General features: G+C 45.7%; 1 protein-coding gene across 4 annotated transcripts in view; it reads left to right on the top strand.

Annotated features, from left to right (window-relative positions):
• LRRTM4 (leucine rich repeat transmembrane neuronal 4) overlaps positions 1–24,088 on the top strand; it is a 280,017-nt gene extending 255,929 nt beyond the window's left edge. For 3 of the 4 annotated variants that reach the window (XM_057402570.1, XM_057402569.1, XM_057402571.1), the window contains one exon: positions 22,712–24,088. In XM_057402570.1, the coding sequence (XP_057258553.1) occupies positions 22,712–22,933 (222 nt within the window). In that variant the 3' untranslated portion in view covers positions 22,934–24,088. The remainder of the gene's footprint in view (positions 1–22,711) is intronic. The other variant, XM_057402572.1, reaches the window with a different exon arrangement.
• The last annotated feature ends 607 nt before the right edge of the window (positions 24,089–24,695 follow it).

Genomic DNA, 24,695 nt, shown 5'->3' with positions numbered 1-24,695 from the left:
CGAGATCCACAACAGCCAGGTTTTTCTTCCCCCTTATTGGATATTCACTTGTTTTCTGTGCTTAATGAAAGTCCCAGGAAAAATTAGTGGCCAAAAAGGGTTATTTTGTGAGAAAACTGCAGAAGTTCTTCCCTGTGAGGGTGCTGAGGCACTGGCACAGGGTGCCCAGAGAAGCTGTGGCTGCCCCATCCCTGGCAGTGCTCAAGGCCAGGTTGGACACAGGGGCTTGGAGCAAGCTGCTCTAGGGGAAGGTGGCCCTGCTCGTGGCAGGGGATGGAACTGGATGAGCTTTAAGGTCCCTTCCAACCCAAACCATGCCATGATTTTTAACAACCAAGACAGACCTGGGGCTGGATCTCCAGTTTCCTGAAGCAGAGCAGTCCCATGGTCTCTGATGGAGCTCTGCAAGATTCTGCTGTCAGAGAGCATGTTGGTATTTTTAATTTTATTTCATTAGCACTTCCAGCATCCCCTATCAGTCTGTATCGATTGCAGATGTGATGCCAGATGAGTTTAATTCCTAATTGCACTAATTACCCCATGCTGCTGTGTTTAATCCTGCACCGTGGTGAAGGCAACTGCATAGCTTCAGGGATTATTAAAGCCATAAAAGCGTTATGAGTTTTTCACTGATGAAGAAGATAATGACTTCATACTTTCTAGCTATCAGGTACCCAACCTATGTGGAATCGTGTGTACATCGTCATCCCTTGGTAAGCTATAGCTTGAACAGAATAGCAGCTCCTCTTTCTGCTCTGTTGAAGCCCCTATTCCCCAGGAAGTTTGAGAGACTTTTTCCTTTGCTTACCAAAAATAAAGGCAAAATTAATTGGAAATGACAAGAGGAAAATGATCCAGCTGAATGCTTTGATAAGCAATCAAGGCTTAATAGATTAGAAAATATAATTAATTACCTAATTATCCTCAAAGTGGTTGTTGTTGGTAGATTGTTCATTGAAAAGCCATTGTTGTGTAGGAGGATGTGCCCGTTGCATGAATATCAGTCTCCAGGAAGCCCTCGCCTGCTAAGCTGGGCCTCTGAAGGAGCAGAGCAGTTGTTCTACTACACGTACCACTGCACACTTCCACTGCACATCTGCCAAAGGCTTTACAAGCCTTTATTGGTTCTTTGCCCTCGTGGTTAGCTAGAATGTGATGCCAGTAAGTAAAGTATTCATAGAGTTACTAGCATGCAGCTAGACATTGAAACTGAGATCCTAGAATCGTAGAATCAGAGGCTGGTTTGGGTTGGAAAGGACCTGAAGATCATCCATGCCAGCTGCCATGGAGAGGGACACCTCACACTAGACCATGTCACCCAAGGCTCTGTCCAACCTGACCTTGAACACTGCCAGGGAGGGAGCATTCACAACTTCTATGGACAGATAGTTGCTGCTCTTCTACAACCAGAAATCACAGAACCCTCGACACGATATTAAGCTCTTTTCACTGGGGTATCTCAAAGCACTCGGTGAAAACTGTGCTGGTTTGAAACCCTCAAAACCCAAGAAGCAATGAAAGAACTGGTCTGTCCAGAGACACCTACCACAGCTGAGACACAGGCAGGTCTCCTGAGGCCCAGTCATCATTTCTAGCTACTGGTGCCATTAGAAACCATTTCTTCAAAGCAGAAAAATTTAAATCAAAACCTTAAGATGTACTTCTTATTTAAGGAATTCCATGTTTGCAGAGGGTGTCTTTGAAATAAGAACCTCTAAGAGCAGTGTTCCTTTTGAAACTGCTACTTTAATTCTAGGAGTTATTTTCTTCCCCATTCTATGCGGTCTGTGATGTGTAAGTCACTGGAAAGCTGCTTCTCATCAATAGATAAGAAGTTGGTGGGTTAAATTTTCCTTAATGACTGGAGAATCGGGGTCTTTAGCAACCAGCTGTGTGGTAAGTCAGCAGTTTTGGTAGAGGATATTGGGCTTTACTGGTCTTCAGTTTTCTCTACCCTTCTTCTAAGTTTGTGAGAGCCCTTGGAGATAAAAACAAGGGAGCAGATGAACCTAAGAGGGTGCACTTAATGATGTAAGAGCTGCGCATTCACTCTTCTAAGTGCCATTTATTTGGAAGCAGCAGCAGCAAGCAGTGATGGGCTGACACAGATGGAGCTCAGATCCCCTGGGAAAGGCCCTGTTGCTTCCACATGGTGCAGCACTACCAAGAGAAGAGCTCGGAGCCGAGCGCACCGCGCTGGTGTAGCAGCCTGCTACGGCAAGAGCTAACTTGTCCCGATGGTCCCTGTTGGCCTTCATTAGCTCCTGCAGTGCAGGGAGCCGAATGGATTGATCCCTCCCTGGAGCATCCCACGTTCCCAGGAGGACTGCACGCTCGACGTCGTTTGCCTTCTTGTGAACAGAATGGAATTAGCTGGCTAACAGATCGGCCTCTCGCCGCGCCGAGTGTGTCTGTGGGCTGCTGCTGCTTCACTTAGTGGCACCCTCCTGAAGTTGAGGGCTCCTGCTGGCTTCTGTAATTGTACTTGGGGTTTGTTCTTCGAGTACATCTCTTTGCTGCCTCTCTGTATGTGTGCTCTCTGCTCCTATTGGCGTAAACCTAAATGTAGGAAGAGCTTCCCCCGGAGAGGAGCGTTGTGACATTTGTTGCCCTTGTAACATCACTGATGTGACAGTTGTTAAACGGGCATCACAAGGCTGATGACTCTGTAGTAGGAATGTAGTCCTTTGAGTCAACTGAAAAAATCAAAGATGCAGTTCTCGTCTTTATCAAACTGTTTATGCCCCACAGAATATCCCTAGCAAAGTATAAAGGAAACTCTTCACATCGCTCTGCTTTCAAGAGTACAGTCACAAACCACTTAATCCCAGCAAGAAAGTCTTTAGGGAGGGGTTTGAGCACCCACATGTAGGAAGGCCTGTGAAGGAAACAATCCTCAGCTGGAGACAGGAGCTTATCATCCTTGTTAATATACCCTAGAGAACACTTCCTCATTGATAGGAGAATGTTGTGATTTCTTATCTTTGATTTTGGGTTCTGTGATGTGGTCCTGACATCTGTAAGACAATTGTGGTAATCTCTTTGTGCTTGGTACATAGAGCAGCTCATTGTGCTGCTCTCAGCACAGGCCTCGACTGTCAGACAGCTCCAAAGTTAGGCAAGAATTCCTAATTGAGCACAAATTCCAGTTTAAAACGCCATGGAATTTTCATGGAATTCCATGAGAAATTTCAGCATGTTGACTTGAACTGGAGCTCTGAAAAAACAGCTCTGAAGTGCCAAGGCCAGGTTGGACACAGAGGCTTGGAGCAAGCTGCTCTAGTGGAAGGGGTCCCTGCCCGTGGCAGGGGTTGGAGCTGGATGAGCTTTGAGGTCCCTTCCAATGCAAACCATCCCAGGATTAATTCTATGATCTCTGAATTCTGAAATTCCAAGGTTTTCTGTATTGAATCCACATTTTCATATCTACATTGAAGAAGAGCCTGTGAGTTAGTAACGGTAGCAGTAACTTTTCCATTGATTGTAATAGGGGACTAGTTTGCTTTTATGTCCTGAACAACATAAATATATTTCCCATCTCCATATAAATATTTCCTATCTATATATTAACATGAACTAAAGATATACATAAGGAACTGCTTCCTTTCCAGCTTTAGCTACAGAAGAGGAGAAATTACTTGGAAATGTACAGTAAAACTCCAGCAGCACTAAATTGGTCGTGTTTTGCCTCATTTACACAATGTATTTTCCAGCCAAAGTTGTTTTTGTGGAGAGACTTTTCCTTGCCTAGCCAAGGAAGCCAGCACTAGGTTAAACCTCCATCAAACTGAGTGAGAGGTGCAGCCTATGGAGTTGCTTTCCCCCTTCCCATTGCTTGATAGGAAATAGAGGGCTGCCTTTTCTCTGAGTGGTGTTGAAGCTGAGAGCCAGTGTTACCATATAGATGAGACAGCAGAAACCTCGGTGACAGAAAGACAAGGAAATACGGTACATGGGAGGTTGTGGTGAGTTGAAATGGATCCCTGAGAGACACATCCATCCCAAGCAGCAGACACATCTTCTAGTGGTGTCAGCAAGGAGGGTTTTGCAGCGTAAGCATCTACTCACTTCCAGTCACTCAGAAGCCAGTTTGCTTTTCCCTGTGCTCTGCTGGGGCTATTGCTGTGTGTGACGTGTTGAAAAGTGCTGTATCCATAAATATCAGACTTTGGAAAGCCTTCAAGTTAATTCTCTTCCACTTGCATTAAATGCTGCCCATCTACATTAGTGTCTCAAACCTAAAAGCTCTTTCCAGGGTTGTTTACAGGACTGGAATTAACTTTGCTCATTTTGTTTTGTTCTTGAGTTTGGATCAAGCCCTGGCTAAGGACTGGAAAGAGCTTAGAAATAAAAACCTTACTCCCAAGTTCTGGGTACAAGGATTTCCCAAGGGCAGCTGTGGGACCAAGAAGAGTGCAGATGTGGGGATAAAGTGTGGGAAGGGGATGCAAGAAGGCCCCGGGGACAAAGAAGTTAAAGATGAGTAGGGACAGCTGAGTACTGTGAGTTCAGGATGTGATGTGATAACATCAAAAGAACACAAATTAATGGGAAGCAGCTTTTTGTAGGAGGCAAACAGTTGATGGAAATGAGTTGAACTCGGTAGGGTCAGACTTGCTTTTGAAGATAATAGCTCAGCGCTGTGTAACTCTGCTCCAAATCCTCTGTGAAACATGAGTTTGCTGTTAGAGGCGGTGATGCACAGCCCAGTTAAAAACAGTTTAAGGTACAAAATCACCGATTCTGTACTCAGATGCATGATCCTGGTTGCAGAAACTTGGCTGTGGTGGTAATAGTGCTACTGCACACCAATCCCTTTATTCCTCAAACAGCCTACTATTTTCACATAGTTTAGCAGGAAATGCATGGAGTGTTCTGATGTGAAGGACTGCTTTTTAGGATGAGCAACCTTTCAACAGGTTTTTGCATTTATTAAACAATGTTAAAAACCAGCTCTGTGAAAGCAATCCCACGTTACCATGGCAAAGAACAAAGAAATGCAATGAGGCTGGTTGTGGTTAGTACAAAGAGGTTACAGAGCAGTGGGGGACGTTCTGGACCTCTTTTTACTGCTCACACCCTATCTTACCAGTCCTGGAGTTTCAGAGACATCAGATTTCCGTGATGGAAATGGAATGCTGTTTGCAGTTTTCCCAGTGCACATCAAAACATGCATCATGATCCTCTTGGTTGTTATACCAGTATAAATCAGGAGTAAATCTACAGCATCAACACAGCGTAAGGAGTATGAGCCCCCTATCCTTACTTCTGCTTGTGTGTATAGAGAATATAAGCATACATTTTACATAATGATATGGAAACAGGCTCAGCTTCTAGTTTCAGATTCAGTAAAGATAGAATCAAAGCATCCCAGACTGGTTTGTGTTGGAAGAGACCTTAAAGCTCATCCAGTTCCAATTCCCTGCCATAGGCGGGGATACCTTCCTCTAGACCACCTTGCTCCAGTGTGGCCTTGAACACTGCCAGGGATGGGACAGCCACATGATACTTGATGGAAATGAGCAGCCAAAACACAACTCCCTGAAGCATCTGGAAAACTTTGTGTTGTAGCGGGGGTTTTACAACACAGCAATATCCTAGAGCTAGATGTATTCACTCCAGGCTTCTAGGAACTCTTGTAGTATAGAATTACCGAGCCAACAACTGTGGGTGTCTACTGCTTGTATCAGTCATAGAATAATAAAAGGAGCAAGTATAATATCTTCTTTCTGTTCAGTAGGGCTCTTACAAGCTACACAGAAGTTGCCACTCAGGGAGGTGTTGGGATCCCTGTGCACAGTTCTCTGAAGGCAGCTCAGTGGTGGTTGACTGAACTGGTAGAAATGGTTAGAAAAGAAGTTGAGAATAAACCCGAAAACATCATTATTTTTACTCACTTATTGTGAGGCTTTCCTGAAGTCCTGGGCCACCCACCTCAAAGGACATCTAGGAGAACTGGAAAACAGAGAGAAAGGCAGTAGGAAGATGAGAGTTATGAACAGGCTTACATAGAAGTAGATAGTAAATGAACAGCATCTCTCAGCTTGAGGAGAGATGACTGAGGGGAGATGAGAGGAAAACTGTAACCTTACAAGATGCTATTACATTTTATAAGGATTACACAGTTTCACTGGAAGGAGGAACACTATTTTAACCGGATCAATTAAAAAGGCTTGTAAAATCTAAACCAGACTGAGCAGAAACCTCTGCAAAGGAATTTTAGCCAGTTCCAGTTCTCTAAAAGGAAGTTCTCACTCTCACAATGGCTCTGTTCAGTGGTCCCTCAAAATGGTACTGTCCCTCTTCTGCCCATCAGCTCCTCAGGGACAGAAGTGTGTTTCCTGGGGGGTTTGAGAAGATGGAGTCATCATCCTCTACATACTGCTTACACTGAGCTAGAGATTTACTTAGTGAGAATAACCCAGCGTAGGCTCCAATTGCCATGGAGCTCATTTGCCAGAGAACAGAATAATGAACAAACTGTATAAATAGAATAAACAGAATGAACTGTACTAATTGCATTAACAGGTCTGTGCTCACAGACTTTGGTACACAAAGATCTACAGGGAAAGGCAGGGACGGGGTGGGGGGGTTGAGGTAGTTTGTTTTCACAGTGGATGTTGAATGAAATGAGGTTTGGCCTCAGTGTGTTTTGTGGCTGTTATTTTTATACAGAATGTATTCGTAATACAACATTAAGGTTGGTTATCAAATGACTATTCATATTCAGGAAAGCATGAAGGTTGCAGAATGAGGACCTTGCCTTGCATCTTAGCTGGGTAAAGTACAACTGTAGGAACAGAAGCGATGCTGTGGCTCGATGATCGTGTTTGCCACCACTTGAAAGGTCTGATTTCCATAGAAAGGAAAGGAGAAAGTAATTTGTTGTCCTTTTTATGCCTGAGAGGGCATTCTGCAGCCAGCAGCATCAACTGCAAAGCTCCTTATTACTCTTCCAGAGGACCAGAATGAATTGTGTTGTGTTACCCAAGCTCCTCAAGGTCTCACACTAGGACCAGAGATCCCATGTGGCAGCCTCTGTGCTCTGGGCACAGATCATCATAGAATCATGGAATCAACCAGGCTGGAAAAGCTCTTTACGATCATCAAGTCCAACCATTACCCCAGGACTGCCAAGACCACCACTAACCCATGGCACTGAGGGCCTCGTCAACTGAGCTTGGTCAAACAGTGTTTTACACCAAAGCAACTCCAACAAGCCTAAGGAATTCCGTGGCTATCAGTAAGTCAGCAGTGGTTAGTGGTTAACTGTCCCTTCCCTCCCTTGCCAAAACCAGAAGCAAACATGCTTTGCCATATATTGTCTTTATGTAGTTTCTACCAAATGTATATTAGAAGGTTTCTGCTATAGAATGCTTGGAATTGAATGCTGGGAATGCCTGAAGACCATTCAAGTGTTTTGTATATGCAGGTCATTCGGTTCTCTTCTCTCCTATATTTGTGTCAACTTCTTTTGCTGGAGACTTTTTTCTCCCCAAAATTCAGAGAGTTACAGCAACAGCATGTATCACAAAGGGAACATGAATTACTCATATTTCATGCTGCATTTAAAAAGTAGGTTTGGGTTGTGTTATGTTTCAAGTGGGGATCCACTGCCTAAAGGGGCTATAAGAAACCTGTGGAGGAGCTTTGGCCAAGGGCGTGTAGGGACAGGACAAGGGGAATGGCTTTAATTTGCCAGCAGGGAGACTGAGATGAGCTCTTAGGCAGAAGCTCTTCCCTGTGAGGGTGCTGAGGCGCTGGCACAGGGTGCCCAGAGAAGCTGTGGCTGCCCCATCCCTGGCAGTGCTCAAGGCCAGGTTGGACACAGGGGCTTGGAGCAAGCTGCTCCAGTGGAAGGGGTCCCTGCCCGTGGCAGGGGTTGGAGCTGGATGAGCTTTAAGGTCCCTTCGAACCCAAACCAGGCTGGGATTCTGTGAACGTTCTTCATTGACCATTCCTCTATGAATGATTCTGTGTCCTTCAGCACAGGCTGAGCACAGGCACTGCCCTTGTGCCGTTAATGTCACATCCACAGTGCATCAGGTGTGCTGTGAGAACTGTCACTAATGTCAACAAGTGGCAGCAGAGCCCTCCATGAAAGGACATTTCACGAGGCTATATTTACTTCATTGTTATGCTGCCCAGGCCCCACTTGCAAAAGAGGGGGAAATTCCCCTCCAAACCAGTTAGTCCCTGATCTGTCAGCCAAAACCCATATGGTGGAGGCTCCAATTGAGCCATGGTTGATCACACTCCCCTCTAATGTGCAGCTGCTTGCTTTCAGCTAGATAAATGTGTTTAAATAATGCATCCTACCTAAGGCTGTCAATTTGCTTTTAATGTTTCCTTTGACAACTGAGTGTTTCCATTATGCCCAATAAACATCTCAGAGACTGACCTGGTCCAGCTTTAAATGCACATTAAGGTGCATTTCCTTCAGTTCACCTTCCAAAGGAAACAGTGCCGCTGTTCATTATTTGCAGCACTTACTACAAGAGACTCATTTTGAGGAGATAATTTTTTTTCCCCTTAGAACTTCATAAAAAATGTTTTAGTTCCCAAGCACAAAGGCGCAGTGAATAACCATTGCAGCAGAGTGCTGTGAGCTTTGATGTCGGAGCGCTTCTGCTTCAGAAGGGCACAGAAGTCTGTCAATGGCACATTCTTCTCCTCCGTGGTAATAGGAAGAGTCTGCGTGGCATTGTGTTCTATTGTAGGAAGGTTTTGAAGCTGAACTTACTACATACCTGGAGCACAAAAAGGAAAAGGGTAACCATGTCAACCATTGTCCAGCTGGGAACCAGTACTTTGCATTACTATCATTCACCATACCTCATCTTTCTGCGTAGCTTGTTTATATCACGGAGATGAAGGCTCTGAGGCTCTTCCTCAGAGCAGTGAGCACTGTGTCGAGGCAGTTATAATCACTGTATATACTGGTCTTTCTGCTTTTGTGTTTTGATGCAAGCCCATGTACTTTATTCCAGGGTAAAGAATAAGGAAGGGAACAGTTACTGGGAAACTAATGGATACTTAAATAACCTTCCCCTGGTTTTGTTTATGTGAGTGGGAAAACACACAGGGCAAAGAAAAAGGCTGTGTATTCTGTATTTAAAGTGAGGTGGCAAGCAGAGGACTCTGTTTTTCCCAAGGCCCCCATTGTTTGTGTCCCTTCTGTTAAGTGTTGGGATTATTAGTGGATTATAGCAGATGCTGTAAGTGTTGCTGTGATCGCTGCCCTGCTCTGCTGGGCACTGTGTGTGGTCGTACTTAGGGAAGAGCTGATCACCAGAACACTTAGAGCACCTCATAGGGAAGTCCTTTTGGCTGGATAAAGGAGAAACCAGTCGAATTGGATGGAGGTGAAATGAAAGGGGCTATAGACACAGTATCAGAGTTTCACTTTCCTGAATTGGAAGATCATGTCTAATTCATAGAATCATTGAGTGGTTTGGGGTTTAAGGAACCTTAATGTGCTTCAGTTAACATCTGAGAGCAGTCTTAGAGAACAGAGACTGACTCCTTTTGAGATGAAGCTAAACTGGAGTTTATAGGATCAGACCGGAGCTGGTTTGATGTAAATCATAGAATGGTTTGAGCTGGAGAGGACCTTAAATCCCCTCAAATGTGTTTGTTGTGAATACTGTGTACTCAACACCAGCTCTTGCTCTCAGCGGGTTTGCTCATACTGGGCTGTACAGCTTACAGATAGATACACAGTCACAGTGGCCGCATGATGAGGGAAGTCATTTAGGGATAAAAGATCTGTATTCATGTATTTAGCTTGTGGGAAAATCTGTCCCTCAATCTGTGCATCACTTTCGAGATCTCTTTCTTGTTTGCTGTTTGCTTTTCTCCCACCCTTCATCTGTCATGCCTGTCTGGAGTACAAGCTCTTGAGGGCCAGGGCTCTTACCCAGTGCCTGAGCGTTGGTTGCCACACTGTGGTTGCAGGTCTTGTTGAGGCCTCCAGGCGCTGCAAACAAGGAGCAGATTTAGGATGATGAGAGGCTTGGTTATCTATTCATATTTCTTCTCCTGAACTCTTTCACTATTGTATAGTCGGGGATGAGGTCATGATACCACCTGCATCTTGCCTTGGGTACTTGTTCTAGGTGTTTGCAACTGGTATAGATACATCAAAGGGGAAGAGCCCATGCTGAAGGTTGTTAATGGTTGCAGCCCCATGTTCCACCACACCAGCAATGCACCAGAGTGGTACTACACTCCAAAAAAGTTGAATTCTTTGTCCCTTTGGACCCACTGGCATTCCCTTTCCCAACAGAACAAGTTTAAATATCCAAGTAGCTGGAAAGGATTTGGCTTACGCTTGGCTGGTCGAGTGCTGAAGCACGCTCCCTTGATGTAAGCTGCAGGTATTTCTAGCAGCCAGTCCTCTGCTTCCAGAATCCAGGGCACAGGGCAGATCTTAGTTTGCAGCAGGATTCTTTGAACCTGGTTCTTTTCATTTACACTCCATCGCGACTGCTGTGCACAGAAACGGTCCGAGTGGGCAGCAACTACTTCTGCTCATTAATGTTCATTGCATTAGAATAGGGACGAGACTGCTCTGGCTTGTGTAAACGCCAGTCTGTATTAGGCAGCAGGCTCCGAAGTCCATGTCCTCTGCAGCCCTCTCCTGGCCAGATTCAATAGTGCTCGGCTGCACAGGGAAGGAGCTTGATTTCTCTTTGCTTCTTGCTTCCCAGAGCCGGTCTCAGGCTGCCGCTCACATTTACACATCCCAATCTGTTTGCCGGTAATTACAGCTCTGGCTCTTCCAGCTGACAGCTGTTTCCAAGGGGACAGGGGTGATCTTGACACTGAGCAGTCCCAGAGCTCTTCCATCCTGGACCCGGGGCTGGAGCAGCTCTGTTGGTGCTTAGAAATGGGACAGAGTGAGGAAGACGTGCTGATGCCCATCTCCGCAGAGCAAAGGCAGCTTGGAGCATCTGGCCTTTCTACTTCTGAGCCATTTGACCGTGTAGTTTCTGTGCCAGTTCTCAGCAGGTTGACCACTAAACCCTGTTTTCTGGTGTTTCAGTGGTTTTCCTGGGTAGTTGCTGCACTCTCCTTACACATTTGACAGAGGCTGCTTTGAGGATTTAGCGTGTGGTTTGAGGGGGGGGTGTTGGCTGGTTTTCTGCTGTCATGCAGGCATTCCTGTCTGCTTTAAAAGCAATGACTTTTGCTCAATAATTATTCCCATTGTTTTTGCTTTCATGAAGTAATTGAATTGATCTGCTGGGCTTTGTGGCAGCAAAGATTGCTAAGGCAAGATTTTCTAACTCATCTTTCTTCCAGTTTTCTCGAGGATTTTGAGTACGTCTTTGCTGATTATTTCCCTGCCTATTATAAAACTTGCCCAGAGGAATGAAAAAGTCATTTGTTTTCCGTATAGCATTAAAAAATAATGTCATCATTGTGCAGTGCCCTTGCCTGCAATGCTGGACAGTCTTGCATTAATTCTCTGCTTGCTTCCCTCTGCTATACAGCGATTCCGTAGGTGACTGAAGCATGACCCCACGTTTGGTGTTTATTCTCTAACACTGTTCTCTATGAGTCCCTGACCTGCTTTCTCCCCTTTGCCATGCCAGGAGCCCGTTCAGACGATGCTGCTGTTGCATCCCTCCTTTGCATGTCATAGGTGAGCAGTGGCAGCGTGTGCTTGCCCTGTCATGGAAAGGAGAGGCTTTAGGAATACAGTGAGTTGTTGTAATTCACAGCCAAGGGTCTCGAGGCTTTCTCTGAGTTTAATTAAAGTGCCTGTATTGCTCTGCAGCATCTTGTTTTGACACAGGTAGGTGGGAGGGAGCTCTGTAGCCATACCTACTAGTAATACATTTATAGCTAGGTAGGCTGGGAGCCTCTGAGGGTCAGGTAGAGAGATTTTCCTCAGAGCTGATGGGCTGAACGTGCTCTCCCATCACAGTCTGTGGTTTCAGTGACAACAGAGCTGGGAAAAGAGCTGAGTGTTTGTTCCCCATCACGCCTAAGCCACGCTGTGTCCCATTCCAGCCACTCCACCCTGTCTTCTGACTTCAAGCTGCTGCCTTCAAGGAACCCTGGCACCAGCCTTGGTACCCGGCAGCGTGTCACCCACAGCTGGGCACATTCCTGCTTATTTCATCATCCTCATCCCTGGATTATTTTCTCTCCCACAGCCTAAAATAGACGTTTCCCTCGAGCTCAGCCCTATGCTACCTTAACTTATGGTGCTGCAAGAGGCAGAGACCGATGCTCACCCTTTCAGGGAAGATGGTGCTTATGTAAATCCTCACCCCAACATGAGTCATCTCTCAGCACCTTTTGGAAACAGGGGGGGTTGCAGCTTCCTCTTGGTGTAGGCGCGCGGCTCCCGTCAGCGTTAATGGGAGTGACATCCGCACATCAGGAGCCGTCCCTTCTGCTCCTGGATTAATGCTCTCACCACTCCGTTTGTGCCACCTGTATGTCAGCGCACACTGATTCCTCTGCTAGGAGACAGGGGAGGCAATTAGAATCTTGTGATTTCTCATGAACAGAACCCTGCTGAGACATTCAGTACAATAGGAGCTCCCTCCCGTGTCCAGGAGGGTCTGTGGTGCCAGCAGTTTCTTTCATCTCTCCCATGGGAGTGAATTTATCTCACTGTTTTCTCAGGTGAAATGAGTAATTCCCAAAACTTGTGCTCAGTTTACAGTTGTGATGCTCTGCTGGCTCCTCTTCTTTCGGTGTATGTCGTTCCATATCAACAGCTCTGGGTGTCGATGGCCTGATGTAACCATCTGATCCCCAGATCAGGTGAAACAGTAGTGTGAGCATCTGATTTCTTCATGTTTTCTTCTCTTTGGCACCCAGTTTCCGTAAAGAAGGACCCCTTCAAATTGCCTTGAGCTGACTGAAACATAAATCAAATTATCTGCTCTCTTAAGCCAATGCCATAATGCTGAGCATTGAATTTTTAATGATGACAGAGGAGGAGGACTCTGTCATGTTACAGCTTGTTGGGGATGCAGGGGCTGGATACTACCTGCATATTTGATATTGCCATGTTAAAGGGAATTAGTGCCGATTATGAATGTGGCTCTAAGCATTTTGTTACTCAAACAGTGGGTTGAGACTGGCCTCTGACTCCAGACAGAACCTTCTGGGTTTAGTTTAACTGGATGACAGAGAAGCAAAAGCTTCCATTTCTTTTATCAGCCTGATGAGACACCCTAGATCCCTTTCTCCTAGCACTGGTGTGGGTTTTAAGCATAAGCCATCACGTTGCCTTGTTTATCCCTACTCATGTCTTAAGGACAGCGCATTGTGCAATTTGAGTCACATTTCTCCAGCTTTAGGCAGTACATTTTTGGTCTCTTGATGTACAGAATCCATGCACAACTTTAAATAGTATTCAAAAACCTTTAAAGAAGCCCTTGAGTTCTTTTGCTATAAACTTTAGGCAGATCGAATGAAAAGGCAGTGTTTTAATATGAGACAAAGACTTACTTCACTCATTCACCATTGCCTTCATTTGTCACTGTGGCAGCAACGTTATCAGATGATCATATTAAATATGTACTTATTTATTGTAATGGCTGGAGCAGGTTGTCATCGTCATGATTACAGCTCTGCCTTTTCTCTTATTGTCATCCTTCCTTTTCCCAAGTACTGCACTGGACCTGGAGGCTGGGAGGATGCTTCAGACTCTTAAATACATCACAGGTCCAGCTCTGTAGCGCTTGGGGCCTGAAATGCCAGCAATTCAGAAAGCTAACTGAAGCTGGGAGTGTTGGAGGTCAGGAGAATGCCCTGTGGGAGTTATTACTGGATTGCTGATCTATGCTCAACTCTTTCTTCTTGATCCCTTGGAGACTTGGCTAGGTGGACCTTTGCCTTGTCCTGAGAGGTTAAGTACAACCGATCCTCCCTTTGCAGCTCTTGGTGCAATTCACAGGGAGCAGAAATTCCTGGGGGGAATAGAGCTTTTTAAAGTGGCTAAATGCAAGCCGACTTGCCTTAAAATAGACTCTATGTTTTGAAGGTACATCTGTTTAGGCACCCAAAAGGATTCTTTTGCATCTAGGTAGGTAACTACTACAACGTACTGCATCACTTTTGAAGAACTAATCTGTCTCTATGCAATGTAAAAACATTTTTGAACCACCAGGCTTCTCTCCCTATTGAATTCTATAGGAAATTATCCTAATAGCACTGGAAGCAATATTAATGGCTTTCCAATTAGATATCTGGATAGTTTGTTTATTTTATTGGCCTTCCAAGGCGGAAAATCGAAGGTTACCGTGGATCTCACTTGAAGTTTTCCATCAGTGGGGCCTTTTTGTCAGGAGCCAGATACTCCGTAACAACCACATAAAGCAATTTAGAGGAAATATTTTGCCCAAGGAACAATAACAAGCCTTACAAGGCTTTTCTTCTTTCTCAGGGTTTCCTTTAGGGAAACCTTTTCATTTCCTGATTGAAAGATCAAATCGGCCCATAGAGGGAGCAGAGGAGTGTGCATGATACTTCTCCTGATCTCTGGAAAAACACTCTTGGTTAAACAGCCCATGGAGAGGTTCCTCTTTAAAGGGAAAGGTATTTGTGTGATGGGGTAGAAGGATTAGGAAGTTATCTGTAGGGATGGACAGGAAAGCTTAAAATCCACTTCATAGTGTCAGTGGAAGTGACAGGGTGATGTTGTATCGGGGTTTAAACCATGAAATACTCTCTGCAAGGATGAATAAATCATCAATTCCTGTCTTTATAGGATAGCCTCTGTTGCTTATGGACGGTTTAAAAAAGTTGGGGAATATTTTAGTGCCACATCAGAAATTAATAGATACGCTCTAATTATCTTTGTTTTATATGAAATCAATCAATTTTGCAGAGTATTATGTAGCCCCATCTATCCAAAAGTTGCCTATTAACATGACATAATTTATTGGGTTAATATGCTTATAATCATATCTGACACGATGATGTTTGTTTAATTTCTCTAGTTATTAATTATCAGTTAACTTTTTATGAGCTATAAATAGACCTCTAATAGGACGCGCAGGAGGAGCTGATGGCTGCGCTGCCGTCTGCCCTCTGTCTCCTCTCTGCTGCTTCTCCTCATCTGTCAGCCTAACACCCCTGCTCTGACAGTCCGTGTCAGTTTTGGGATCCCATTTCTCCAGCTAGAAGCACAAGAATTGAGGGAGGTTAATGACCCATCTGTCAGTCATTTGTAGTAGTTCGGCTCCAGATTTCCACTGATACCCTTTTTTTTTACCAGGACAAGGTGTGAGATCTGCCAACCACAACCTTTTATCTCCAGCTTAATGTTTGGTAAAGAATCATAGTCATCATCTTGCTACGAATGGTGTCTTTGCTGTCAGTAACAGGAAGAAAAGGCTTCCATTCCATGCATTGAAGAAGCTGTCCTGTGCCCAACCCTGACATCCTTCTGAAGACTTCAGGCTTGGTTCTAAAGACCTTGATTTAGTGCTCAGATCTGGTCAGGAGAGCAGTCTTTACCCTGGCCTCTCACTGCTTGGTTTGGGTAGGAAACTGCAGGGTGCTAAATGCACTCTCTGGTTTGGTCAAAAACAGATTCAGCAGTGTCTGCAGGACTCTGCATTAGCCACAGTTCCAACTGGACTGGTAGGATCCAAGTCTAAGTGAATGTAGGGTGCTCGTAAGACCAGTTTGTAGCACTGTTGTGGTGGATGTAAGCATAAGATAATGTAAAAGGCTTCAGAGAAGTGAATCAGCAGAGGTAATGTGCTTTAACTAGAAGACAAGCTTACTTTGTACAGCACTGTCACTTTAGAGCATACATGCACCTTTGCATGTGTGTACAAGAGTGCAAGAGATTAGGAGCTATCCCTGTAGGACACCAACCCTCTGTGGACGCTTAGAAGTATGTCCTCAATTTCTTGGAGAAGGGAAGGCTCCTGTATGTAAAGGGGACGGCTTGGAGCAAGCTGCTCTGGTGGTGTCCCTGCCCATGGCAGGGGGTTGGAGCTGGATGAGCTTTAAGGTCCCATCCAACCCAGACCAGTCTGTGATAAGAAGCTGGGGGTTCCTGTCGTGTCACTAAGGATTCTGGGGCTGTGGGCTCAGTACCGTGCAATGTGGGACCTTCACCTAGAGACTAAAGATTCCTTCTCATTTCTCTCCTCACCATGGGGGAGTGCTTAGACCATTAATCTGAGTGGGTAGGAAGTAGCTGGAGGAGGCAAAGAAGTGGTTCCTGTCTGGAGTGGGAAGGAAATTGAACGTGAAATTGCAGGAGCTTGACTGTGGGAATTGCACCTACAGTTCAAGCTACCAAAAGACTCTTGCTCCGTGCCTCATGCCTTATGTAGGCACACCAACCTCAGGCAGATCCCAGCGGATCTGTAGCTCTTAGAGAACCTGAGCTGATTAAAGATTGTGAAGACCTTCACATGAGAAACAAGCATGAGATGTCGCACAGACAGCCTCAGTAACCGCCTCACCCCACCTCGGAACTGAGCCCTCTGAACTACAATAGATGAGATTTGGATTCTTTTGTCAGTATGGGAATTACCTTAGGAAGTGAGTTTAGGGCTGTTTTAAAAACCAGCCAGTCCCTTTTGTGTTTGCTCCCATTGGAAACAGAAGCAAACCGGTACCCATTCATATTCCAGAGCTACCTTCAATGTCCTTTCTAGTGGGTCTAATAGGAAGTGTATGGCTGGGCCTTCTCCTGAACGGGAATGTTTTTGTGAGCTGACTCCAAAGGGATGTTCCAGAGTTGTGAACCGTGATTTTTCAGCAGTGTGCAATCCGCTGGCATAGTTTAAGCCAGCTCTATCTGCTAATGTGCTTGAACCATCCACCTCGAATGTGAAGCTGTGCTTCGCTAATCGTAAAGCTGGGGTAGTTTATCTTGCTAATTTTTACTCTAAATTATGGTAGGCTTTAAAATGAACTCTGATTTATCAACAGCTATGATGCTAATTCAGCAATGAGGCCGTGGTGTTCTGAGACTAAATATTAGCACTAATGAGAAAAGATAACTTCTATGTTTTGTAACTCTTGAGTTTTCACTATGTATGGACAACTTCTAAAGTTGTAATTTCATCATTTAATCATTAACTAGGCAGATACTTACACATAAATCAGTTTACCTGGGTTATAAAGTGCCAACAAATGTGGAAGCAGATCATGTTCAACTGCCTGAGTTTATTCGTGCTTCAGTTTTGGTTTTCGGAAGGGAAAGGTGTCTCCTGCAGGACAGGGGTGGTTGTCAGATTGCATTTTCCACCCGGATGAATGGAGCATGTCTTCAGGTTTAAAAACAGAGGGCTCTTTCTCTTTGAAAACGGGATCGACAGAATGGAAGACCTATGAAGTGCAGTGTTTAAACAGTGACTGTATGAAGCCAAAGTGCCCAGACTGAGAGAACAGAGAAAGTCTGGTTCTGGGAACATCCATCACTTCTATTGCCAGGCTCTAGGCTTTAGGTTCTTGCCAAAGCAGTCACTTGTTTAAGGATCCTGTGACAGTTTATGCCCTAAAACCATTCTCCTTTCAGGGAAGAAGATAAAGCACACTCCATCCCACCACATCCATCCCCCCAGCAACCGTGCTGGGATTGTCAGTCCTGCCTTATGTTATATTCCTGTCCCCTTGCTGATGGTTCTGGTAGTGAGTCACTGAGACCATTCATGTTTCTCAAGACAGCTTCCTTCTCTGCAGGGTGATGAATGGTGAGAGATCCTTCTTCAAAATGGAGCATAAAGAAAAAAGCAGTAATATTTCCAGCGTGAAACAGATCTGTTTGGAAAACCTGTGTTTCCAAAAGGTGGTGTAGCAGTTTACCAGGAAATTATTCCAACTGGGACTGCTGGTGATCAGATCTCGCAACAGATTGAGGGAGGCAGAAAGTTCCTCTCTGATCCTCACCTGATCTTCACTACACCGAGTCTGTTGTGAACACAGAAGAAAGTACTGAAGCAGGAGTTGCAGTGGGAAGAGCTTGGCATTCTGGTAAAGGCTCTTGGCATTACTTGATAGAGAACTGCCTTACCTTAGAGTTCATATCGGGGCTGAATTTCAGGTTGGCTGAAGCATCCTGTTAGGAATCAGGGAAGGAATTATGGGTGTATGAGGGTGTTTAACATCCTGTGAGAGGTGGTAGAGAATGGTATTTTAAATAAGGTCACCTGATGCTCACTTAGGCCCCAGTCCAAATAGTCTCTAAGAGCTCACTGCATTCACTGGCTATAAGGTGAGGTTACATCTTTACTGATGTGTATTCCAAGAATGCTGATTTTTGTAGCTGTTTTGATAAAACTCCAGGCTTTATTGCTGCAGCAGGAGTCCAGGATGAATCCTGAGCACTGACATCTTATAGAGAACTTTCTCTTCTATCAGAAATTGATAGAATAAGTCAGTAAATTCACCTGCCAAGGCAGGGCTTGGAGCAGCCTGCTCAGGGGGTTGGAACTGGATGAGCTTTACGGTCCCTTCCAACCCAAACCAGTCTGGGATAGGAAAGAAAGAGTTTTATATCTGTGCTGTTTCCATGTAAGCAACTCTTTATCTTCATTTACAATTGAACTTAGTCCAGAACTAAACTTAAAAGAGAGCTGTAGCACAAGTGGCTGTGGTGAGTGGCAGCGTGGAGGAGGCTGGAGGATCCCTGTTCTGCTCCTGGCTCTGCCTTTCATTTGCTGGCAGGTAATTTTCAGCCTTACTTCCATTTTCCAGCTAGTGAAAAACATGCCTTCCATGGCAAAGGCCCTGAGATAGAGGTGACACAATCCCAGAGGCTGTATTTGTTTGCTGAGGTATTTAGGGACCTGCCTGGATTTTCTTCACTCTCCTCCTCTGCTTTGTCGTCTCTTGGAGACCGTAGGAGCTGAAAGATCCTGGCTTAGGTTACAGTTGTGTTGGTTTAGTCCCTGCACAAACAGCCCTTGCCTCAACCAGCTCTACTCTCTAAGGGCAAGTAGGGACAGGACTTAATCTTCTCATTTTCCAGCTCATAAAATGGCTTCTCCAAGGTCACATCTCAGTATCTCAGGTATTAGTTCCATAGCTATAATGAAACTAGAAGCTGCTTCAGATCCTGGAGTAAAAAGACATATAAAATTAACTTTCAGTATCTTAGGTAGTCTTAAATATGTTTTGTTGATCTCTGAATCAGAAGAAATCCGATTAGTACCAGCTTTGTTTAATGAGCAGAGGCATCAGTACTTGCCATCCTTCTGACTTGTGCCAGTCTGGTGGCACAAATGTGCCCCCATCTGCAGTAGTCTGCATCTACAGTCGAGGCTGTGTCCTGAAAGAGCTTTTGTGGGCTTAGGTTTGAGGTGGGGTCCCTTCACTGTACATGAAAATGATCCCTCGTGTCTTTCTGAAACCCATAGACTGGTTTTGGTTGGAAGGGACCTTAAAGCTCATCCAGTTCCAGTCTTGTGTCAGGGAAGGTATTTCAGGGAAGGAAAGGACCCTTCATTCTGTGGGACTGTCCTCTGGGAGCCTTTCACTGCCATCAGGAAGGTTCTGTTTTGTTGCATGTTTTCTGTGGTTGTTACCTTGACTCTGGAGCCAATGCAAGAGCTAACCTGGGGGGTGCTGGTGGCGTTTCTTAACCCAGTTTTACTGGAGGTACCTTAAGGATTATGGCTCTTACAGTCATTTGACATGATTAGGGTGACGTGGTCTAGTGTGAGGTGTCCCTGCCCATGGCAGGAGTTTGGAACAGGATGCTCCTAAGGTCCTTTCCAACCCAAACCAGTCTGTGATTCTGTGATTGTTGTTTTACTTCCCTTGGTGGGATCTAGCACTGAAAAGAGTCATACAAGGGCCAGGCCTGAAAATGGGGAGCAGCAAACCCATTGCTGGCCTTCATTACCCTAGAAATGCTTTCTACACATTAACCTGCAACTTTTTCATTCCCTCGTTGCCCAGTACACCTGTGTTGTGTTTTACACCTTTCTCTCCACCCACAGGGCACAGAGACCCTTCCTAATGTGATTGAGGCATACACAAACCTGATTTTGAAGTGAAAGCAAGCTATATAAAACCACAGAGAAACAGCTGGAAAGGAAGCGTATTCATCCCCTGTTATAGGGATGCTGTTGAGATCCTGATCCTTCTGACTCCTGTATGGAGAAAGGGAGAAAACAAGCAAACAGTGCTGCACCCAGGTTAATGTCCTGTGGATTATTGCTGTAAAGCTGGGACCTCAGTCTCTCAGCTCTCCAGAACACAAATGGTCCTTGGCTTTTATAGAAGCATAAAGAGCTGCCTTAAAGGCTGAGGACATATCCAGGCCCTGATAGGCATTGGCGTAGATATCCCTGTATCCAGAGGGAGTCACAGTTTCTTACTGTGGCTGAATTTGATCCACAAGTGAACACAGTTGTCCCATCAAATTCTGGCCAGCAGCTTGTCTTCTGCATCCTTGCCTTTCAGCTGTCACGTAAAACAACATTTGCAGCTGAATTCCTTCCAGTGGAACAGGTTTGGAGTCTCTCCAGTATTCTGCAGAGAAGCAGAGGGAGGAATTGAGCTGCTGAGAGGATCCAAATGCAGGAGGAACTCTAACCCTGCAAAGCTTACAGTTAGTCTTAATGCCCTTGCTTTTTTGTACCTGTTTGAGCCAAGCGTGCCTGCACTCTGTCCTGCTCTTGTGAAACCCCCCTGCAGCACTGTGTGCAGTTCTGGTGTCCTCAACATCATAAGGACGTGGAGCTGTTGGAGCAAGTCCAGGGGAGGCCACGAGGATGCTCAGGGGCTGGAGCAGCTCCTGTATGGAGCCAGGCTGAGAACACTGGGGCTGTTCAGCCTGGAGAAAAGAAGCTGTGTGGAGACCTCAGAGCAGCTTCCAGTGTCTGAAGGGGGCTACAAGGATGCTGGAGAGGGGCTCTTCATCAGGGACTGGAGGGATAGGACAAGGGGTGATGGGTTCAGACTGAAACTGGGGATGTTCAGGTTGGAGATAAGGCAGAAGCTCTTCCCTGTGAGGGTGCTGAGGCGCTGGCACAGGGTGCCCAGAGAAGCTGTGGCTGCCCCATCCCTGGCAGTGTTCAAGGCCAGGTTGGAAAGAACCTTTGGTGACCTGGTCTGGTGTGAGGCCCCCCTGCCCATGGCAGCAGGTTGGAACTGGATGATCTTAAGGTCCTTTTCAACCCAAACCAGTCTGTGATTCCATGCCCTGCAATGGAAGCTTGTGATAAATTAGCTCTGTAGTCTTCTCTTAAAGTTGGGCATGGAAAATAAAAAGGCATTTGTTAGAAGATTGAATTATGTGTAGGATATCTGCAGCTCTAATGAGCTTAGGCTTTCTGTGTTACAATAAACTCTTGCCTGTATCTCCTGCAGTGTGTTTTTATCCCTAAGAGCATATTTCTTGCTATTTGATCAGCTCCTCTCTTGCAGATGATAAAATTATCTGCAAAGATTTGTAGCTGATGCTGGGCCATAAATAATATTTAGCTGCAGGATTAACATTTGCAGGCATAGATCATTTATGGGAAAGGGAGAAGGCTGGGGGGGAGGCTGGCAGTTTCTGAGTTATTTCCATGAAGCAGAGAGATGGGATTCAGGATAGAGCTCAGCTACGTGACCATTTCACAAGGTGTGCATCTGCTCAGCGCTGTTGAGCTGCTTTGATAGTGTTTATCTGGGGGAGGTTGTAAGAGAAAGACCTGAGGAGATGGTGACCTGGGGCAGGCAGCTTGGTCATAGAGAGACAAACACGTGTTCAGCTGGGCTGGAAGCTCCATGTGCTGGCAGCTGGGTTCCCCAGTGCTCTGACATGCTCAGGCTGGGCTGGGATCTCTGGAAATGCTCAGCCCCTTTCAGGGCACTGGAGGAAGGGCCAGTTTTTAACAGGTTTGTATTGCAAGGACAAGGGGTACGGGAGTGATGGGGTTAAACCTGAACAGGGGAAGTTTGGGTTAGATAGAAGGAAGAAGCTCTTCCGTGTGAAGGTGCTGAGGTGCTGGCACAGGGTGCCCAGAGAAGCTGTGGCTGCCCCATCCCTGGCAGTGTTCAAGGCCAGGCTGGATGAAGCCTTGGGCAGCATGGTCTATGGTGAGGTGTCCCTGCCCATAGCAGGGCATTGGAACTGGATCATCTTACGGTCCTTTCAACCTAAACCATTCTATGGCTCTACCAGCAGCTTCCAGTTCACCTTTCAGAGCCGGATTGTCCAAAACAGGCCAGAATTCAGCACTCAGGACTGCTTTGAGAGTCTGTCCACAAGCACAGTTGCTGAAATGGATAGAGCAGTCCCCTCTAACCTGACTTCAGACAGCAAATCACAGAATCACAGACTGGTTTGTAAGGGCCCTTAAAGCTTATCTAGTTCCAACCCCTGCCACAGGCAGGGACACCTTCCACTAGAGCAGCTTGCTCCAAGCCCCTGTGTCCAACCTGGCCTTGAACACTGCCAGGGATGGGGCAGCCACAGCTTCTGTAGGCAGAAGGGACAGAAGGAGGCTGTGGTCACTGCAGGCTTGCAGCAGATACTAGGTCCATCCTCAAGTGGGGATCCACTGGCTAACACAGATGTAGGCAGTCCTGTTCAAGAGGGATGTGCGTGGGCCTCAGCCAACCTAGAAGCCTCAAAGGTTTATCTCGGTGTGATGAGTGTGGATGTGCTGAGCACCCAGGTGGTTTGAGGCCGTGCTGTGATAGATGCTGTACAAATGCATGCCTGAGCACCTCATTTACAGCTTTCTCTTTCTTGATCTCTGTTTCTCTGGTGCAGGTTCCTCACCACATGAAGACTTTACCCTACTACAGTTACGACCAGCCGGTGATCGGATACTGCCAAGCTCATAAGCCTCTCCATGTAAATAAGGGCTACGATGCCATGTCCCGGGAGCAGGCTGAGACAACCAACCTGGAACTCAGTCGAGACCACAGCTTCATAGCTACAATCGCGCGTTCGGCTGCTCCAGCCATTTACATTGAGAGAATACCAAACTAACAGTGGAGACAAGCTCTTCAGGGGCAGAGTGGGAGTTCTTTTGAGGGGACTTTTCGTCTCGGAAGAGACCAGGGCAAGACACTCAAATCTACCATTCCAGTTACAAATGTTCCAACAGAGACAAAGGGAAGGGGCTAAAGCAACCTCCGCAGACTGTGCAAGCGCGACCTTGCAGGACCCACTGAGAACTTCAGGATTTTCTTTGCTTTAAACTTTCAAACAGATTCCTCAATGTAAATATTAAAGAGAGATTGTCAAGTTCTTATTAAAACAAAACAGAGAAAAAAAAAATAGATTTCACTCTAGCTACATAAAGGGATGGATTTAAGAGTTTTGTTTGTATATTTGATTTTTCTACATTGCACGGTTCCAGGGAAGGAGAACCACAGGTAAAAACAAAAGGGGAGGGCGAGGGCTTGGGTAGGGTGGGTCAACCATGGTCCCTTCTTCAGTGGTTATTACTCGACAAAGATCTGTCTCATATTTTTTGTTCTTTTTAAAGCAACAACAGATAAATCTCTATTTTCTGGTTTTTCTTTTGGGGCTTTGGTTTCTTTTTGGTTGGTTCGGGGGTGTTTTTTTTTAGTGGTCAAGCACTAATACTTCAACCTTCAGACATGGGCATTAAGGCTTATGTTGAACCAAAAGGACATTGGCAATTGATGCAGCAGAAACAAAGAAACTTGGGTGCATGTACATTTAAGACACAGGCTGTACACTATGGAGGGTGCTTTTGATTTTGCCTATCTTCATTGTGCTTCATTGTTGACACTATAATTCCTTTTCGGGCTCTAAAAAAATAAGAGGGGAAAACATGGAACGGAATAACGACTCCTATTTCCAGTCCAGCGGTGCTTGTGGAGCAAAATTAATGGACATTGGGGAACCAAAATGGAAGTGCTGTGCTTGGAATGGATCAGAAGGAAAAATCTTTCAAAGCAAAAAGAGTATTTGGTGCAACTCACTGGCTGACGCCATTTCTAAACCACAGGAGAATGTGTAACATTGGGTTTTGGTTTTTTTAATTAATTATTATGATCAGTTAGTTTTTGTGTAGTTTTTATCAATAAAATGACAACAACAAACAACAAAAGTGGTGGAAAAAAAAAAACAAAAAATAAACATATGATTTTGTGGTTGGGACACCACAGCCAAGCTACTGTTTGAATGGTTTCTCTGCTTGTGTGACCCGGTGGCTCTGTGGCCAAGGGGTGCAGTGCTTTGTCCTGCTTCAGCTCCAGCCTGGCTCTTAGGAGGAGCTCTGAGGTGTAAGAAGCTCAATTTATTTGATTTACTTAGGAAATATAAGGTGTGGTTTCATCAGAACAGAGGGCTGGAGCAGCTCTGCTCTGGAGCCAGGCTGAGAGAGCTGGGCTGGGGCAGCCTGGAGAAGAGAAGGCTCCTGAAGGGGAGACCTGAGAGCAGCTCCAGTGCCTGAAGGGGCTGCAGGAAACCTGGAGAGGGGCTTGGGACAAGGGATGTAGGGACAGGCCAAGGGGAATGGCTTTAACCTGCCCGAGGGGAGACTGAGATGAGCTCTTAGGCAGAAGCTCTTCCCTGTGAGGGTGCTGAGGCGCTGGCACAGGGTGCCCAGAGAAGCTGTGGCTGCCCCATCCCTGGCAGTGCTCAAGGCCAGGTTGGACACAGGGGCTTGGAGCAAGCTGCTCCAGTGGAAGGGGTCCCTGCCTGTGTCAGGGGTTGGAGCTGGAGGAGCCTTAAGCTCCCTTCCAACATAAACCACTCTGTGACTGTATGATACGGG

Source organism: Pezoporus wallicus, unplaced genomic scaffold, assembly GCF_028554395.1.
Source record: "Pezoporus wallicus isolate ANWC-B61680 ecotype Strahan unplaced genomic scaffold, APGP_CSIRO_Pwel_v1 contig_2348, whole genome shotgun sequence".
In the NCBI taxonomy this organism is placed as follows: domain Eukaryota; kingdom Metazoa; phylum Chordata; class Aves; order Psittaciformes; family Psittacidae; genus Pezoporus; species Pezoporus wallicus.
Note: the sequence above shows the minus strand (reverse complement) of the source record. Positions and strands in the feature narration are given on the sequence as shown.